This window comes from Denticeps clupeoides, chromosome 7, assembly GCF_900700375.1.
Source record: "Denticeps clupeoides chromosome 7, fDenClu1.1, whole genome shotgun sequence".
NCBI classification, from domain to species: Eukaryota; Metazoa; Chordata; class Actinopteri; order Clupeiformes; family Denticipitidae; genus Denticeps; species Denticeps clupeoides.
Window position 1 is genome coordinate 24069919 of NC_041713.1, and position 20773 is coordinate 24090691.

The following is a 20773-nucleotide window of genomic DNA, read 5'->3' on the forward strand; positions in this document are numbered from 1 at the left end:
TGTCCTTCTAGAAAATTGTATTGCATTATTGCATTGATAAATGCTGTAAAAATGCTGTAAAAAATTTGAACAGCAGTGTGTATTTAATGCATGCAAGTCGGACCATATGAGGTAAAGCCAGAAGACTTGAGATAAATAAAAAAAAAAACAGCCTTTACTCACTGGAGAGAAATATGGCATTAGAGTTATAAATAATTAGAAAAGAAATGGGGAAGTCCAGATGCTATTTGGAGGCAGATAAACCACCTGAAAAAAATGTCCTCCTGGTGACAAAGCAAGCCTTTAGAAGCAAATGCATGAAATTCCTTTGATGCCCCAGAGATAAAAAAAAAAAAAAAAGTGAAGTGATTGTCACATGTGATACACAGCAGCACAGCACACGGTGCACACAGTGAAATTTGTCCTCTGCATTTAACCCATCACCCTGAGTGAGCAGTGGACGGCCATGACAGGTGCCCGGGGAGCAGTGTGTGGGGACGGTGCTTTGCTCAGTGGCTCAGTGGCACCTTGGCAGATCGGGATTCGAAACTGCAACCTTCTGATTATGGGGCCGTTTCCTTAACCGCTAGGCCACCACTGCCCCATGTGTGTGCACAGATAAACACAGCCTGTCACAAACTGCACTGATTACATCAGCTTACATGCTTCTTCCAAACATGCTTTTCAATGACTTTGGGCGGTATGGTGAAAATATTATTTACAACTTTTTGTAATATGTCACAATTGCCAGAATGCGGACTGACCTCAATCAACAGCCAGTTGCAGCAATGTACTCCAAAACCACAAAAACTCCACGTCTTCTCTCGATTGCGTACACACTGGCCTCAGCACTGACCAGATATGCTGGGCTCAGTGTGGACAAGTTAGTATTTCAGGACCAGGACATTATCATCTGGATGTGTCATTCAGAGATGCGTAACATTGTGAGATTCACCAGGGTCCATGCTGCCTGTGCCTGAAAAATTCCTGGATTTTGCTGATGGTGGAGGGTAGGGACTGCCTTGACTGACCTTTTTATACCAGCGCAATCCAGGATTCATAAAAAATGTATCGAATCATAAAAACAACATGCCAAAGGGTTCTTGGAAGTATATGTGCTTTCAGGATGTGTAAAATAAACCCTGACCTCTGAAGTCCAAACGTCAGAATACATTCACATGATGAGGGTTCAGTTTTTTGTTGCCTGAAAATGAAGAACAAGTTCCTAGAAATTATGAATGTCTCTGACTTGAGCTTTCTCTAGAAGTGATTTCAAGCCTATTAAATATTGCATGTAGGTCCTCTGTCGATTCAGGTTGCTGTCTTAAAATTGATTCAGCACTGGGTTAAAAGTCAGGAGAGATGGATAAGCAACCACGCGAAAGCAGGTTGTGGCTGTGGCATCAGGAAGACTGTAACACAACTCCACCTGAGCCACTTCCACTGACACTTTCTTACAAAGTGGTTTACTCAGACCGCACTGGCTACAAAAACGATTAAGTAGTTGTCCCCAAGACACTGCATTCCAGTCGCTGTTCAAGAATTCATGCAAGACAAAGAAATATGTTCATTTTTCAAAGAACATACCTCAGTTAGCCTTTGCCAAAATGCATCGGAACAAATGTGTTTATGCAATGTGACAAATGACATTAAACACATTAGCCATCGCCTAGTTTGTTAGGAACAGAGAATCTCATGCTCTGAATGTGCTGGTTGTAAAACTGTGTCCTTGTGTGGGTTGGGAGATAAGGAGACCATGCGTGCGGGTTTGTATGCAGACATGCATGAGTGTGCATTTATATATAATTCTGCTGTGCCACTGCTGTTTTAAAAAGAGAAGAGCAGAAAATAGGATTCAGGAGAGGAGTCTGCGAGGTAGGAAAAAAATGCTAAGCCAATTTCATGGCTGCTTAAATGTGCTGCAGATGTGCGAGAGATGGGGTGAGTGAGAAGTCAGTGTGAAATACGTTCATAAAGGGTTGTGAAATGTATTGTTTTTGTCATTGTGGTACACAGCATAGCTCAGCACAGGGTGAAACAGAATGAAATGTGTCCTCTGCATTTAACCATCACCCTTGGTGAGCAGTGGGCAGCAATGAAAGGCGCCCGGGGAGCAGTGTGTGGGGACGGTACCTTGATCAAGGGATCCTCAGTGGCACCTTGGAGGTTTGGGATTTCCTTAATCGCTAGGCCACCACTGTCCCAAACATCTGAGTGAGGGTTGTTAAGAAGACCAGTGCTGTGTCCACTGTGCTATGAATCCATTATGAAGCTATGTGCTGATCAATATGCTAATAATTTATGTACAGTCTCAGAAAGGTGTTCATTTCTGTAACCCCCAAAAACAAACCTCTAATATATCCCCTAAGGTTATAAAAGGTTCATATAGCAGGGGAAATAAGTATTGAACTCAGCACAGCACACGGTGCACACAGTGAAATGTGTCCTCTGCTTTTAACCCATCACCCCTAGTGGGCAGTCGGCAGCCATGACATGCGCCCGCGGAGCAGTGTGTGGGGGGCGGTACTTTGCTCAGTGGCACCTCTGTGGCACCTTGGCTATTTGGGAATCAATTACGGGTCTGATTGCTTTCCTGCTAAGCCAACCACAATAAGGTGGAAAGACTCGTGAGACAGACCCATCATGAAATGTTTCTTATGAGACACCTTTTCATAGGCCATCAGCCGGGACTGTGGTAGTGGTAGGATTACATCCGGATTAGTAATTTTTCCCTGTGTCATTCCGTTCTATTACACATAACTTAATTTATTGACATTTATGGTTTGATTTCTTAGCATGTGTTGACCAGATTGGTTTTTAGCACCTTTAGAAATATATTTACTTTGAAAATTGGTGACGTTAAGGGTTTCTGCCCCAGTCACCCCTAAAAGTACAACAAACTACTTTATTTTATGAGCGTGTAAGGGGACAAATATATTTTGGTCCTTTAGTAACATTATACATCAGCCATTGCTAAGACATTAACATTTAATAATCATGCTTGCTCATCAAAAAATTGTTTTTCAGTTTATAGGTCTGTACATGAATATTACCTACATTCATCAGTCTGTAACATAACAATCACTCTACTTAATAAAGTCGTTGGTCATGGTGGCCAATTACTAATTTGCTGCCAACTAATTTGAGACGGTATGAAGAGACTCCTGTTCATGGCAGCCTGATCCAGACTCCTGGCGTCTGCGGCCCAGAATAGCTCTGTGTGAAGTCAGAGCTGGCTTGTCCTGAGGGCTCTGGCATATGGCAGTGAGCTCGCATGACGCGAGTCAAATCTCAGCAGACTCCTGAGGGCTGAGGGTGGCTATCCTCTTCATATGGCTTTTCTCTCTCTCTTTCTCTTCGTATCTCAGTCTTACCTTTTCTCCCACTATGAGGGACAAGATCATGTCGAGCATTTCACTGCCTGCAGGCGAGATGCCGACATTATCCTCTGCCATTCATGTAATTGACAGCCTCGCTGTGTGAGGCCTTGGAGACCCGCTGTGACTGTCCTCATCCACGGACCTCTGGATGCAGGAAGATGCTGGCCAATACGGATATAGACAGCCAATGCCTGCCCAGAACAATCACAGTTGGTTGTCATCATTATGCCTCCATACTTTTCTCTAACTAGCTATGCAGCGCACATTTCAGGAGCAGCATTAAAATAGCTCACTGGCAGATTTGGTGTGAATAGTGACTTTCATAATTTATGGCTGCCTATTTTTATACCCTTTCCTGGCCAGCAGCACCTGTGAGGCACAAAGATGCTGGTACCAGGTCATCTTCTGTGTCCAGCTGTGGCTGCAGATGAAGGTTTTAGGCTGATTTGAGATCATCCTTGTGACTCTTGACTGACTGCTTAGGGCCAAAAGTTCTTGCTCTGGCCAACTTTTAGCCATGGGTAAAGTATTATTGGCATGATTCAGGTCTCATGCCAGCCCCTGATTACTTGATTTATTCATCATTCACATGGTTAGGGGCCAATTTATGAATTGCTGGTAATTGCAGCAAAGTCAGGTTTTTCTCACACAAGAAAAGTATATTGATTATGGAGAAATTTTATTATGGACTTGCACCCACTGCTGCTCTTCCTTTCCCTGTTACAGCCTCTTTTGAGATTTCCTTTTTTCCATCAAGGGTCCCCTGACATGATTTTGTTTTGCTTTTTATTTAGGTCTTAGTGGTCCCCTAATACTGAAAAATACATTGTCCCCAAATACTGAAAAAAAAAATACATTTGTGCTCATTTTTACATCCATTCACCAAGCAACTACAATGCTTTGCACGTTTGGAAGCCATGACATTTGGTGGACGAAGCATGAGAAACGGGAGCTAACCTTTCCCCTTATGATGTCGTAAGGGGACAAATTCCAGATCTGACCGCCTGGGCTGCAGCTCTCTGAACGGTGAAGCAGAATGGCCAAAGCACTCTTTTGTTGTCCATGGTTCTTAGAAGTATCACTGTTCTGGGTTTTCTAGATTTGCGTATTTGGTGTCTGAGCAAGCATGGCCCCGAGTAGCTCACACTCATAAACAATGCTCACTCATTTTAACATCTCATATTGCTGAATGTTTTTTTAAATTGCTGAGCAACTTACATATAAAACACTATGAATGAGGTGGCAAGAATTTTACTAATGCATATGGGATTTTTTAAAATGAAAAAAGGTCCCTGGTGGTCTAGCGTTAAGATTCCCTGTGAAATATGCAGTGACTGACAGCACCTACCTTGTGGGGACAATTTCCGGGTCCCCGGAAGAAAAAACATTTCTGCTGCAGTATTTGATTGAGATTGTGACGTTGGCCACAATGCTTTTCTTTTTGTGTGCATTGTGCTTATGTTGGTAAATAGAAACTATGCATGCAGCTATTACATTGTCTTCTGCACTGTAGAAATGAAGCCAAAATCGGAAGTGGTAATGTTCTGGTTTTAAATGTCAACAACATTTATTTCTTATACAGCCCCAAATAACATACAGTATGTCTCAATGGGCTTTGACAGACCCTGCAGATACAGAGAAGGTCCCCCTTCCAGGGTAGAGTGAGCATGCAAATTGTCAGTGCAGGATTTGTGATGATTTGTCCAATAAGAGAAAAAGTCCTACAGTTGTAGAGGTGGAGAAGTCCAAAGTGTAGTCCAGTGTCTTTGTGTACATTACGTGTCCATTATGATGCTACTGGTCCATTTGAAAATCCCTGAAGCTGTAGTTGTTATGGTGGTGGTGGCTGTGGTGACCCTCTGGTTCGTTTTATGCTAAGTACTCGTTTAGTATTTGGCAGGAACCAGGATTTATCTGCTGGTCCCTTCACTGGAGTCTGCCAGTAGTCTGCATGCTTGATTCAGTATCTCGGAGCAACGTCAGACGGTGGCGTTGTACGACTGATACTGAAATATGTGGTAATAGTGGTATATTTGTGCAACAGTGGCCTGGTACCCTAACTAGGACAGCCTAACTAAGGTGAATTTATCACTGTGCTTAACAGGGGGACTGTGTGATAAAGTGGACTTAATAATTGACACTGTGTCTGGGCCTTTAACAGAAGGCCAGAGAAAACAGATGTGTTTTCAGTTTAGATTTAAACACTTGAGACTGTGTCTGACACGGACCGGCAAACTGTTCCACAACTGCGGAGCTCTATATGAGAAGTATATAATAGAGCACCAAGACAGTAATGCATTGCAGTAATCTAACCTTGATGTAATAAATGCATGGATCAACTTTTCTGCATCGTATTGATATGATGTTTCTTATTTTTGCAATATTTTTAAGGTGAAAGAATGTTATCCTAGTAACATTATCTACATGTCAATTGAATGAGAGACCTGCATCAATGAGGACACCTAGAACCTTTACTTCAGTACTTGGTGAGATAGAAAGGCTATCCAGAGTAATGTTGGTCATCTTATGTCTGACTACTTGAGACCCAAGTACAAGAGCTTCTGTTTTATGAAAGTGAAGTGATTGTCACATATGATACACAGCAGCACAGCACACAGGGCACACAGTGAAATTTGTCCTCTGCATTTAACCCATCACCCTGAGTGAGCAGTGGGCAGCCATGACAGGCGCCCGGGGAGCAGCTCAGTGGCACCTCAGTGGTAACTTGGCAGATCGGGATTCGAACCAGCAACCTTCTGATTACGGGGCCGCTTCCTTAACCACTGCCCTCAACTAGGCCACCACTGCCCCGGGGTTTATCAGGGTTTAACAGAAGAACGTTGGTGAGCATCCATTGTCTAATGTCTTTCAGACAATTCTCTATTCTGTTCAGCTGCTGCCTCTCGTCTGGCATTGCTGATAGATATAACTGTGTGTCGTCAGCGTATCAATGAAAGCTAATACCATGTTTGTGAATGACGTCACCTAAAGGTAACATGCATAACCTAGGACCTAGGACAGAACCTTGTGGAACACCAAACTCTACTTTACTACGTGAAGACAAATTACCATTGATGTCCACAATATTCAAGGACAACATTCTTAAACCTGTCAAGGAGAATACCGTGATCAATAGTGATATACTGATTGATATACCGATTGATTTACTTCATGAATGTTGCTGTCTAGGTACACACTCAGCTGCTGGGCTACAACTTTTTCTAAAAAAATTTAATGTATAAACGGAAGGTTGGATATCAGTCTGTAATTCGAAATCTGACTGCGATCAAGATTGGACTTTTTAATCAGGGGTCTAATGACTGCTAGCTTGAACGAACTTGGTCCGTGACCTGTGCTAAGCGACGAGTTAATAATTTTAAGCATAGGATTTATAACATTGGGTGCTACTTGTTTAAGGAAACTTGTAGGAAGCGGATCCAATGTGCAAGTACATTGATTTGACAATGAGATTAGTTTAATTAATTTATGCTCTTTACGCAGGTTCTTATCGGTGTTTTAATTTTATATCTTACTATCTTCCTTTTGAGGGGAGCAGCATTATTTCAGATTGTGGAAGAGTGACTATCTTCTATATTTAAACCGAAGGTCAGTACAAGATCGAGTACAAGATGTGACCACCTTCATGAGTAGGTCCTATTATATTTTGTTTAACTCCAACTGAATCTAGTATAGACAGGAATGTTGTTCTTAGAAAAAAGACAAAGTACACGGAATGCAGAATAAAATATACTTCCCTCTAGGGGTCAGTGATGGCAACTCCTCCACAAGATTCAGAAAACCAGACTATTTTCTGGAGGTGTTTTATCTTGCTTTGACTTTTCTTTGAACTGCAGGCTTGATTGAATGTTCTTTGGCAGGCCCAGCCAGGAGGATTTGCAGGGAAGCTCATGAAAGGTGTACAGTTTGCCTATTTATAGCAGATGTGTTCTCTTCAGCTTCTCCCTCGCTGTCCCCCTGAAGAATATAAAGGAGTAGATTGGTAATGCAGTCAGTAGAGTCAGAGTCGAATGTTTGACCAGAGTTGTCCAGGCCAACTGTCTACAGCCATTGATTTAAACACTCCAGGTATGATAAAATCACTCCAGGAAACTGTGAAAAAACCCTCATAGACAAGCATCGTTTTGCTACACAAACCCAAAAGTAACAAAAAATTTTGTGCAGCACTAAGACTTGTCTATAATGTGTAATCCATAAAAAAATGAATATAAACATTGTGACAAGTTCAAACATACCTAACACACAGACACGCTATACCAAACAGAGAAGAGATTTTTAGAAATATTGCAGAAGAGGTGAAGTGAGAGGTGAGGATATTTTATTATTCATATGAAGTGCACTCTGGGTAATGTGTAGTCAGCTCCTTTTCAGCTCTCATGCTTCTCTTTGGCTCTCTGGAGAAGAACCTTATCCCAAATCTGAGACCAGCACATTTTTTCACCTCCTTCTAAGGCTGAAAGTGTGAATGAGGGACACTCACTAAATATTAAAGAGGCAGTGCTATAGACTAAAAGCTCAGGCATCTCTGATTTTGAAGGCTTATGTTGCCGTTAGTAAAATCTCTGAAATCAGACATAATGCAGGTTTATTTCATATCAGAGAGCCACTGCAAAATCATAAAACTGCAAATGACAGAGAAATAAGTATCCATAAACTGACCTGTATTATATTGGCCACGGCATATTTCAGAAACTTTTCATGGTTCTTATGTTATTCACACAAAATATAAGACTTGGTATAAAGGTGTTTTCATGCATCTGAAAAATCTTCTGCCAAAAGAAGAATGTTAACATTTTATAGACAGAAATTTGAGTATTGTTTGAGTTTTCCTTTTTGTAGGAGGAGCCTATAATTACAGATCTCATCCCATGCCTGATGCAGATTCGAGCTCGAGTCAGAAAGATGGTGTGGGTCTGCTGAGAAGGGGGAACTACGCGAGATAGACACCTTGTTTGCAGTAGCTGTCTACGTGACGTAACCAACATAATTAACCAGGACGTAACAGCATAATTAATCTGTAAAATGACTAAAAACATATTATAGAGCACACATATTACACATTTAACTTAAATGCCACCTGTGTTCAAAAGCATATTGCTAAAATAACATACATACCAACCAATAATCTATACACTGATACAATGAAATCGTTAATGACCATGATCAAGCAGTGTTCCAGACTTCTATTGTCAATTCATCCAGGACCTGGGTCACAGTCCAGGACAGGTCTCCTTGATGATGGTCATTTGTTTGACAATTCTATCAGAACTGTGCTTCCCCATCGGCGCCCTGTGGTTGCACCATTCATTGAAATTAACTGTTATAGACAACATGAATGAATCAACATGGGTATAAGCCACTATGGACCTCAGTTTGAATGTAGTAAAATGGCCTATTTCAATAGTTCAGGCCACTGCCACACTGTTTCCATAGTTATTACCGCTTTAATAGGGGTGATTTATTTCATTTTCTTTCCCCTGTCAGAAGTCCCAGTAGCTGATGTCCCAGGGTAACCTCCTGTCACTCTTGTTGTTGTTGCTGTTGTTGTCATTGTTGTCTGTGACTCCTGTGGTTTCAGCGAGGACAAAGGGTTGAAGAGAAAATCAATCTGCCTTTGAATGAGGAGCAGCAGTACCGCTCAGATGGGAGGAGGTGGAGGAGGAGGTGACTTTTTAAGCACTAGATGCAATATGTGTCTTGACTTTCTTTGCTTTTTTTTTCTTTCTCCCTTCTATCTGTCTTGTCATCCCTGTCTCCATTCATCATTTCACAAATCTCTTATTGTCTCATCCTCTGTCACACTCCCCTTATTCTCTTGCTTGGTGTACCCCCCTCATCACTGCATTCAGGTGTGTGTCTAGTGCTCGGCTGCATGATTTACCCCGACGGCTGGGACTCAGATGAGGTGAGGCGTTTGTGTGGCGAGCAGACGGATAAATACAGCATCGGCGCCTGCTCGGTGCGCTGGGCTTATATCCTGGCCATCATGGGAATCCTGGATGCCCTCATCCTCTCCTTCCTGGCCTTTGTGCTGGGCAACCGACAGGACAGCCTGATGGCCGAGGAACTGCTGGCTGAGAGCAAGGGTGAGGTGCTCTGCTTCTTCTCCGTGTTTTGTGATGGTATTAAATTCGGAAAATTGAAATGAAATACAGGTCCCCAACAATTTGATTAAATGGAAAATTCACATAACAATGATGTATCACAATATATATTATTATACGGAAATAACATGCCAAAAGATTGCACCAGTTTAATGCTGCTACAATGAGTGCAACTTGAATTGTTGAGCTGCATTTCATTTCAACAGCACTAAGCATTGAGAACATCACAAAATATATATACGTCCACTGGGTTTAAATAAAAGGATACAAGAGATGAAAGAATGAAATACAAGAAAAGACTTTTTGCTAGTTAGCTGTAGCTGGCAGGGAAGGAAAGCAAAGCTACAACAGAACTTTGCATTACTTTGAGGTTTGTTTTCATTCATGCCTTTGAAATGGTAGCCTCTCCTCTAAGTCTTGATTTTCCACCATGCTTGTAGCCTTTATTATAAGAAATGTGTGAATTGCGCGCCGCAAGGATTTATTTATTTCTTTACTGTTAAAGACAATACGCTGCCTTGGAATGTAAGTGCTTTGTTGGAAGCAAGTGTCATTTTTTCCACTTCATAAAGCTGAAAAGGTCGGCAAGATGGGTTTTGACTGTGAATATTTTTTGTGTACAAATAGCATGTGATACCTATAGACCTACGTTTCAGCTTGTTAAATGAAATAATTGAGGTATCGTTATAAAATACATTGGTGAAATCATGAGGGTGGTGCGCATGCCTACCTTTTAGCCCACTTTTTTTCAGTCAGATTAATTTTTTTTTGTTTAATCCATGACTACAGCTCAAGGCGGTTATACCTGCCATGGCAGTTATATTTACCAAGTCACCTATGATCGTAGACTATTTATATGTTCATCACATTGTTGGAATGTCATCCCTCAATGTCAGTACAAGAGTCACACAGACTCAGATTAAAACGGAACTCTGACTACAAAATCACACTGACTAGGATGGGTCACAAGACTCAGATTAAAACGGAACACTGACTACAAATTCACACCGACTAGGATGAGTCACAAGACTCAGATTAAAATGGAACCCTGACTATAAATCACACCGACTAGGATGAGTCACAAGACTCAGATTAAAACGGAACACTGACTACAAAATCACACCAACTAAGATGAGTCACAAGACTCAGAATAAAACGGAACACTGACTACGAATGCACACCGACTAGGATGAGTCACAAGACTCAGATTAAAACAGAACACCGACTACGAATTCACACCGACTAGGATGAGTCACAAGACTCAGATTAAAATGGAACCCTGACTATAAATCACACCGACTAGGATGAGTCACAAGACTCAGATTAAAACGGAACACTGACTACAAAATCACACCAACTAGGATGAGTCACAAGACTCAGATTAAAACGGAACACCGACTACGAATTCACACCGACTAGGATGAGTCACAAGACTCAGATTAAAACGGAACACCGACTACGAATTCACACCGACTAGGATGAGTCACAAGACTCAGATTAAAACGGAACACTGACTACAAAATCACACCAACTAGGATGAGTCACAAGACTCAGATTAAAACGAAACACTGACTACAAAATCACACCGACTAGGATGAGTCACAAGACTCAGATTAAAACGAAACACTGACTACAAAATCACACCGACTAGGATGAGTCACAAGACTCAGATTAAAACGGAACACCGACTACAAATTCACACCGAATAGGATGAGTCACAAGACTCAGATTAAAACGGAACACTGACTACAAAATCACACCAACTAGGATGAGTCACAAGACTCAGATTAAAACGAAACACTGACTACAAAATCACACCAACTAGGATGAGTCACAAGACTCAGATTAAAACGAAACACTGACTACAAAATCACACCGACTAGGATGAGTCACAAGACTCAGATTAAATCAGAACACTGACTACAAAATCACACCGACTAGGATGAGTCACAAGACTCAGATTAAAACAGAACACTGACTACAAAATCACACCAACTAGGATGAGTCACAAGACTCAGATTAAAACTGACTACAAAATCACACCGACTAGGATGAGTCACAAGACTCAGATTAAAACGGAACACTGACTACAAAATCACACCAACTAGGATGAGTCACAAGACTCAGATTAAAATGGAACACTGACTATAAATCACACCAACTAGGATGAGTCACAAGACTCAGATTCAAACGGAACACTGACTACAAAATCACACCGACTACGATGAGTCACAAGACTCAGATTAAAATGGAACACTGACTATAAATCACACCGACAAGGATGAGTCACGGCGATTCAGATTAAAACAAAACACTGACTACAAAGTCACGCTGACAGCTTCTCTCACAAGGATGTCACTATGTGATGGCTGTAAATTCATCAATAAAAGCATTCAGTATTGTACATAAATCTGCCTTTTATTGTTCACAGTTCTCCTGTTACAGAACATGACAGACAAAACATCAGTTTAAGGTAATTCCTTGGGCTTCTGGGTGCCACAAACTGCACACAGATTTTTGTTTTAGTGACAAGTAGACTTAGGGCACACAATATCCAGAGAGGATCAGAGCAGCATTAACGTGAACAGTGAGGGAGGATGTGGCCGAGATTCACCTCATTCAAAGATGAAAAGAACAATGTTGTTCTTCCTGGCACAGCACTATAGTCACTGAGTTCTTGTATCTTTTGCAAAGCAAAAATTGGGCCCTATGTGTTTCTCTGTTGTAAAGTGACAGAAGTACCGATCCCCAAATGCACAGCAGATCTGATCTGGCTCAGACTGTTGTACTTAGTCCAACAGTGCACTCACTCAGGATTACTGAGGGTTTATCTGAAGTTTAGCATTGAGTAGACGGCAAAAACGTGCACACTCTCTTTTTCACTCTTACTCTCATACACACACTCACAAGCGCTACTGGAGAATCAGATTAGTGTGTCTGAAGCCTGCAGTGTCAAATGGAATCCGGCAGGCACAGAAAAGCCAATTGCACTCCAAGTGTGGGAATGAGAGAGAGAGAGCGCAAGAGATGGAGTGAGAGAATGGCAGTGGAAATTAGGAAAATGATTGTGACCAAATTGTAATTGCAACCCGTGGCTATCTAATAGAGTACCCTTTTCAATGATGGCTGTTGATTCTGAGCACACAGTGCTAGATCTAGACCTGCTGTATCTGTATGTCGGTATATATATTGCACATCCCATCTGAAGTCAATATATCTGTGTGCATTCATCTGTTTCAATTTAACATATACAAATAAATACTCTTCCATTCAAAAGTTAAAGGTCATAATCCTGTCCAGATATTGTTCATGTTGTAAATGACCTATGCTAGAAATGTAATGAATGGAATATCTGTATAAAAGTGGAGTGACCCATTTTCAGCAACAATTAGTTCCAATAGAATGCTGTGGTCACTAATGTAAGCCTGAAGCTTCACTGATTTAATATAAAACCCTTTTGCAATAACATTAGTACATTTGCGAACAATTGCACTGGTTCATCAGACTAGTTGAGAATATGGTGCATCAGCAAAAGTGGGTTCAACCTTGTCAATGACTGGTTCTTTCACATTTTGTATTTTGTATTCATACAAAAACATTTCACATGACAATAAACCTTTGAAAGGTAATGTATATTCATATATATGATAATCATTGTTGTGGCAAAGATAAAGGGCAGGAGGAGAGACAGAATGTGGCCCAGTGGGAGCACTGTCGGAAATTGGTCCACCTCAGGAACAGCTTCAGAGTAGCCATTCCTAATGCCTGCACCGAGTTGTCCCAGACTCCGTATTCTTCTGGATATTCTGGACAATTCTAACACCAAGCACATAAACTAGCAAATAGCAAAAACGTTGTAGATGTATGTTAAATAAATAAATAAATAAATAATGCAATGCAGCATACCAGATTGAAACTCAGATTCTGCAGATTTCAACAATACCATTTTTATTACCACTCTCTGATTAAAACTGAGTGAATCAGCAGCAAAAAAAAACATAACTTCATAATCCATAGCAATAAAGAATTCGGATATTAAAACAAATGAACATGAGAAGCTGAGTGCACAGCAGAGGGTGGCCTTTCTATTCATTTTGAACTTCTTATAATTTTATTGTTCAAATTGAAGTAGTTTATAGTCATATGTACAGAGTACAATGTACCAAGCACAATAGAATTTTTACTTGTGACATATAGGACATCTAACAGGACACACAAGGCATACTACTGCAACAGTACCATATATATATATATATATATATATATATATTAGTGCTGCACGATTAATCTAATCGTAATCGCAATGTCAGTCTGTGCGATTACATGAATGCAAAAAGCTGTGATTTAAATGATTAGTACATGGATTGGATCGGCAACATATCCGATCCATTCTCTCAAAGTTTGCGAGCTGACTGAAGTCTCACTTCAGTCGGATGTGACGTGTTTGGTCACATGACTTTTGATTCGGAGACATATGGTTAGACGCTGCATGATGCGCTGCATCGTACGTCAACGTCACCGCCATATTGCGATAGGCTCTGCTGTGGCGTGAAGCATATACATGTCTATGGAGAGAAGTGCATAAAAATGCCTCACTCTTGTCCTGCTTGGGGCTGTACAAACCGCTGTATGCTCCAAACCAGATCCTGGGGGATTACATTTCATAGGTAAGGCTGGACAATTGTTTTGAATATATTTGGCCATTATAAAATCCCGTTTTATAAGTCTTAACCTTAGCTAAGCTAGGCTAAGCTAGCAAAGCTATGCATCCCTGTGTTCAAGTCAAAACAGTTGTTTAGCCTTACCAGGGTTTGTCGTTCGACAGTAATGTAAAAGAGTTTTTTGTGATTATTTAATTTAGTAGAATATTGTATTTTGAAAGCACTGGGAATTTCAGGTTGTTATAAGTAGTTTGTATGTTTCACTTTGAAATTAAACATTTCACTATTAGTATGCGACTTTTCATTGATATACAAGCAAGTGTCCTTTATCATATCGCAATCGCATATCGCAATATTGATTTCAATAATTGCAATATGTCTTTTTCCCCAAATCGTGCAGCCCTAAAATATATATATATATATATATATAGAGAGAGAGAGAGAGAGAGAGAGAGAGAGAGTGTGGGGGGGGGGGTAGAAATAAAAGTAGGTAACTAAAGGTTGAGTAAGATATTAAGTTACATAAGTGTCAATGTGTCACGATGGCGGGCTGACGGGTGAAGGAAGCACAGAGGCAGGACATGCTGGGAAGGGGTTTTATTATTAATAAACAATAAATACAAATAAACAATGGCGCGGTGGCCAAAAAGGGAAATAAAGTGGGATCAACTATAACAAACCCGCAGGCGTGTGGCGATTGCCAGAACTCAAAATACATATATAGTTGCAAGGTCAAGTTCACTAAAATGCCGTCGCTCCTCCGGCTTTTATGCACTGTCCGGATTGGGCACAAGCTGCAGTCAATCCTGACAGAGCCCCCCCTCCAAGGGCAACGTCCTCGGAGCCCCAGCAGTACTATCTGTGGAGGTGGCGGGGCAGACGGCGGCAACCACAGGGCTCCTGCCCTGCTGTATCCTCCCCTTGGAGGACCCGGTCCCTTGGGCTGAATCCCCGGCGTGGCGGCCCCGGTCCCTCAGGCTGGCTCCCCGGCATGGTCAGGCGTGGCGGCCCCGAACCCTCGGGCTGGCTCTCCGTCGTGCACACAAAAATCAGGACCGATCCATCCCCTCTGACGCGTCTTGCGTCCTTCCCTGCACCGCGCAGGGAGGTGGTCCCGGAGCCTCCGGTGACCGTTCCAGGCACCCCAGGCTGGTGCCTTCTGGGACCATGCAGCCCCCTTCGCTGCACGTCCCCACTCGCAGAGCGGCCATCTTCCCTCCCTGCCTCGGGCGGTCCCGGAGCCTCCGGTGACCGTTCTCAGCACTCCAGGCTAATGCCTTCTGAGACCATGCAGCCCCTCTCACTGCATGTGACTGGTGCCAAGGTGGGGGCATTGCCAGAATATCCGGCTAGCCCCTTTTGCGTCCATTGGGACAAGCAGGCCCTCTTCCTGGCTGTCCCAGCTGGGTCCTCATGCCTACCAGGGGGTTCTATGGCGCTCCACCCCTCTGGAGGCGGACGCAGGCCCATGCCTGGCCCGCCCTCTGTACTGGCTACCGGAGGATCCAGCTCTGTCTCTTCCCCACCTACCCTCCCCTCAGAAGGAGCCCCCAACCCAAACTGCACCCCCCCAAAAAATTATTTGGGGGAGAACCACCCGGCTGGACTTGGGTACCTTGGGGCTCGTCCACCTCATCATGGACGAGTGCAGTCAGGTTAGGAACTCCCTTCCTGGGGTTCAGCTCTGCTGCTGGTTTGCCATCTGGTGGACACAGTGGGAGCGACGACATTCTGTCACGATGGCGGGCTGACGGGGGAAGGAAGCGCAGAGGCGGGACATGCTGGGAAGGGGGTTTTACTATTAACAAACAATAAATACAAATAAACAATGGCGCGGTGGCCGAAAAGGGAAATAAAGTGGGGTCAACTAAAACAAACCCGCAGGTGTGTAGCAATTGCCAGAACTCAAAATACTTATATAGTTGCAAGGTCAAGTTCACTAAAATGCTGTCGCTCCCGAAGGGGCTGAAATCTCTGGCTTTTATGCACTGTCCAGATTGGGCACAGGTGATAAGCCCAGCTGCAGTCAATCCTGACACAATGCCATGTAAAGTGCTACAGCATTGCCTATTATTGCCTAGAAAAGAGAAATAAAAGCCGGTCCTGTTACTGTGTTGAATTGTGTTACAGTGCTGGCGTAAAAGCGGTTCCTAAAATGTGCTGTGTATGGGTGTGTTGTCCTGACTCTCCTGCCAGATGGCAGAAAGGTGAAAAGGGCAGTGCAGGGTGGCTACAGTCCTCCATTGTGTGCTTTGTCTTACTGAGATGGCGCATGGTGTAAATGTCCTTTATTGCAGAGAGTGTGAAGAAGTCTGAAGAAGTAAAGTCATTGGTGGACCTTTTTGGTGACAGCTGCAGCATGCTCTGTGAACTTGAGGCTGGCACTGAGAGTGACCCTAAGGAACCTGAAATACCTCCACAGCATCTCCTCCAGTGTAGATGGGGGATGAGCTGCATGCTGCTTTCTGAAGTCCTCCAGTTCCTCAGTTTTGCTGACATTGAGAGAGAGGTTGTTCAAGAGTAGATTGGAACTATTAGTTATATAATTAAATTACAATATGATTATTATATTAGTCATTATTAAAGTATTGTATCACTATAATAACATTTCATTATAGTAACAATGATTAATATTTGATAATTGCAATAAAACAGCTAAACAGCTGTTTAAAACAGCTGCATTAGATGGAGTGAATAACTACAGAGATATGGATAAAAATATGGGGGAAAATTGATAGTTTTGAAAGTCCACCTAAATGTTTCTATACTTTCTGTTTAGTTTAAATAGTAATATTTGTATGTTTTTTTTTGGGTCATGATGTACTATGAATTGTTTCTAATGTTTTATATATACAGTACAGGACAAAAGTTTGGACACACCTTCTCATTTCAATGTAGTTTCTTTATTTTCATGACCATTTACATTGGTAGATGTGGAGTTATGTACTTAACAAACAGTGGAGACCTGGCCTCCACAGTCACCGGACCTGAACCCAATCAAGATGTTTTGGGGTGAGGTGGACCGCAGAGTGAAGGCAAAGGGGCCAACAAGTGCTAAACACCTCTGGGAACTCCTTCAAGACTTTTGGAAAATCATTTCAGGTGACGACCTCTTGAAGCCCATCAAGAGAATGCAAAGAGTGTGCAAAGCAGTAATCAGAGCAAAGAAACTAGAATATAAAACATATTTTCACTTATTTCACCTTTTTTTGTTAAGTACATAACTCCACATGTGTTCATTCATAGTTTTGATGCCTTCAGTGAGAATCTACCAATGTAAATGGTCACGAAAATAAAGAAAACGTGTTGAATGAGAAGGTGTGTCCAAACTTTTGGCCTGTACTGTATATAAAACATAAAAGTGTAATGTCTTCATTACGCTCACAGGTTGTTATACTGCATTTATATGCACAGTAAGTCAAAACAGATGTACTTTGTCAGTGTTAGTAAATAGAAAATTTGACTTCTGTTATTTCCATTTCAGAGGTTCAAATATTGCACATTCTGAGTTGATATTGAACACAGCATTTGCTCACATGAGATACTTGGAAGTGCAAGTCAAGTTATTGAATACTTTTCCCCCACTTTTGTTTCCAGTACTGAGCTTTACCAATGAGGTAAAATAAATAATGTACTGAACCAGAATGACAGAGCTAAAGTACAAAGACTTAGAAAACACGGTAATTGCCCATTCCAAAGTCAAAGGGAAATCTTCACACGATTTTTGCAGCCAAGGCGATTAGTTTAATTAGAGCAGCACCATGCTTTCCTGAGCAGACTTCAAAAAGCGGCAGATTGGGGTATGACATAGATTCTGACCAGCCTTAATGCAGCATTTTTCATGTTATAGCATTCTGCATCTGAGGAATGTTGCACATACAGTATACCTGACTGTGTAAGACTGTCATCATCAGTCAGCCCATTAATAGAGATAAACAGGTCTCCCTTTGGAATTTTAAGTGTGGGTTATGTCTGCTGTGATGCTTCCCTCCTGGAAGCCTGTGGTTTTTGATATTGACTCTATCTCTATTTTTCTGTCTTTGCAGAAGGTGGCAATGCCTAAACATCAGAAGGTGAGTCATAAATAAATCCTGAACCAACGTTAGCAAATTATTTTTAAATGATGAGATTAACTGCATTATTAGCCATATGGATTATGACCTTCGTCTTTTTGAACTCTCTCCTTCAACAGCTCTGGGGTGTCCCATCAACTGACCCATCACATCTACAAATAATCAAGCGATGATCCCCTTATCTAACCTCTCCCCAAAGGACTTTACATCCTCCTGTTCTCCAGCTCGTCAGCACCCAAAGGTCTCCCCCACAGACATCCAGCCAACACGGACCACATCTGCTGTCCCATTGAATCAGGCACCAGCTTCACGTCTGATGTGAACTTTGAGAACACACTTTCGTCATGCTTCTTATAAATATAACTTGAGAGAGTGTGTGTGAAGTGGAATCATATTTCTCAGTATTGCAGCATTTGATGTGTTGGGTTTGAGGAGCAGTTGGGATACTCAGTAAACAAAGAATGGTCAATTATTTTGAGGCTCACAATTGGATGAAAATTCACATCCAACATGGTTGGAGGTGTGTACAGTAGATGCTGCTCGTCTGCTTGGGCTGGACAACTGAAGTTTAGCTTTTTGTAAGTATGGCTAAACATATCAACACAACTTTCCTAAAATCAGTATTTTATTTTAAATTGTGTTTTAGTTCTGGCTATTGTATTTATCTGTTGATTTGTTCATGTAGGTCTAGGAATATTCTGTGTACAAACCTTAATAGACTTTCAGTATGAGTAAGTGCCATCAGCTTTCAAATGCAATCATGGTCATATTTTTGCACAAAGAGTACTTCCCAGTTCACTGTGATAAATAGGAAATAGGCTGGTGTGAGTGTGTGTTCATGCATTGGTCATGACTTGTTTCATGTCAGATAGTTAAACATACTCACTTTTTTCTAGTTTTCAGAGACCCATAAACATGCATATGAATATGTAAAAGCTATGTCTACTCACTTTCACGACATTTGATCAATCTAACACATTAGGTATCACTCATGAGCAAAATTAGATTTGTTTTAGTATGGAAAACACAATGGGCCCATCTTTCCTTGAGGAACATCTCAGCAAACCCTGCTGGTGTGCAGATTCAAAAACTATTGGCAGAGGAGCACAAACAAACATGAAGATTCATCCTAATATCATGAACAATAATCAAGACTAACTGCAAGGAGAGCATTGGTGGACTTTTACCCAGAGAGGAGAACTGAAAAATGATTCCGCAGTGAAAATAATGAAAATGTTACTGTGTTTAATATATCACTTGATTTAGCATCGGTGATATGGTCGCTTAGCAGGTAAGGAAGAGAACGAGAAGGCTGCGGGTTCAAATCCTAAACGGTCAATGTATCGTCTCCACACACTGCTCCCCAGGCACCTATCATGGCTGCCGACTGCTCACTAAGGGTGCTGCAGGATTAAACATGCTGTGAATCATAATGACAAGAAAACAATCTAAAATGGCCTGATCTCATAATGTGACATCAGGGCACGGTGGCATCCTGGCTCCAGCTTGATGTGTGGGGAGTTCTCTGGGTTCTCTGGTCTCCTCCCACCACCAGCACCACCATCGGACTGACAAGTGTAAATTGTCTGTGGGTGTGAGTATGTGAGTGGATGATGGTGTGTGTGCCCTGCAGTGGGCTGGGAGTCAATTCATTCTGGTAGAAGGGAATATTTATGGGAAACCTAAGAGTTTGATAATGAACAAGATTATCCCCTGGACCATTATAATTAGGTGTTTCTTGGGTAAAAATACATCTCAGGCCATTCTTCACTGTCAAGAGTTTAGAAGGCTCTGTTCCTCCATCTTCACTTATTCACATATTTTTCTTAACTGAACAGCAGATTTGAATGGAAGTGACTAATTGCAAGCATTTTTAGGATCAGAATCATGAAATTTTATGCAATTGATGACCAACTGTCTGAGTTCCACAGACAAGAGCAGATTAAATGAGTTTAGGAATGTGTGTAATTCAACAAGATTTTCATTTTTATTGCACATGAATGCTGTTATCTTCATTATTAATAGCTGGAATAAGTCCGTCCTGTATGACTTTTTCACTTTAGCTACATTGTGTAGACAGTTAGCGTTTACCTGTGTGCTGTTATAATCCCAGACATACACAGCCAGCCACTCCCGTGTCATGATAAAACCAACCTGATTCTCTAGTCTCTTGTAAATATATGTACGTACATGAAACCCCCCTGCTCTTGGTGTAAGTACCCTCTCCATGTGATGCATCTTTCAGTAAGGGTTCAAACAGGGTAATAACATGATAACAGGACGTTGTGTCTCTAGGCTGCACAAGTTTCATATTCCCTTGTCCAAAGTTACAGTATGTTACGACTGTGTGTGTATACTGCTGTAAATACAACCGTAAATCTAGCAAACTTGTACTTAGTAAAACAGTGAAGAGTGAAGCTGACTGAAGACAATAAAGGTTTCATTCTGTAGACAACCTCCCTCGGGTCCTGTGGTTATTACATTTCGTGTTTTAAAAAAAAAAAAGTCTTTAAACTTGAACAAGCTGACGTCAATGCAGAATGAGGCCTTTTGCCGCC

The 20773-nt window shown here is 41.7% G+C and overlaps 1 protein-coding gene across 1 annotated transcript in view; it reads left to right on the top strand.

Annotated features, from left to right (window-relative positions):
• LOC114794723 (LHFPL tetraspan subfamily member 3 protein-like) overlaps positions 1-20672 on the top strand; it is a 34443-nt gene extending 13771 nt beyond the window's left edge. Inside the window, exons 2-4 of the mRNA XM_028987463.1 lie at positions 9227-9463; positions 18189-18215; positions 18335-20672. Of these exons, the coding sequence (XP_028843296.1) occupies positions 9227-9463; positions 18189-18205 (254 nt within the window). The 3' untranslated portion in view covers positions 18206-18215; positions 18335-20672. The remainder of the gene's footprint in view (positions 1-9226; positions 9464-18188; positions 18216-18334) is intronic.
• Positions 20673-20773: the final 101 nt, after the last annotated feature.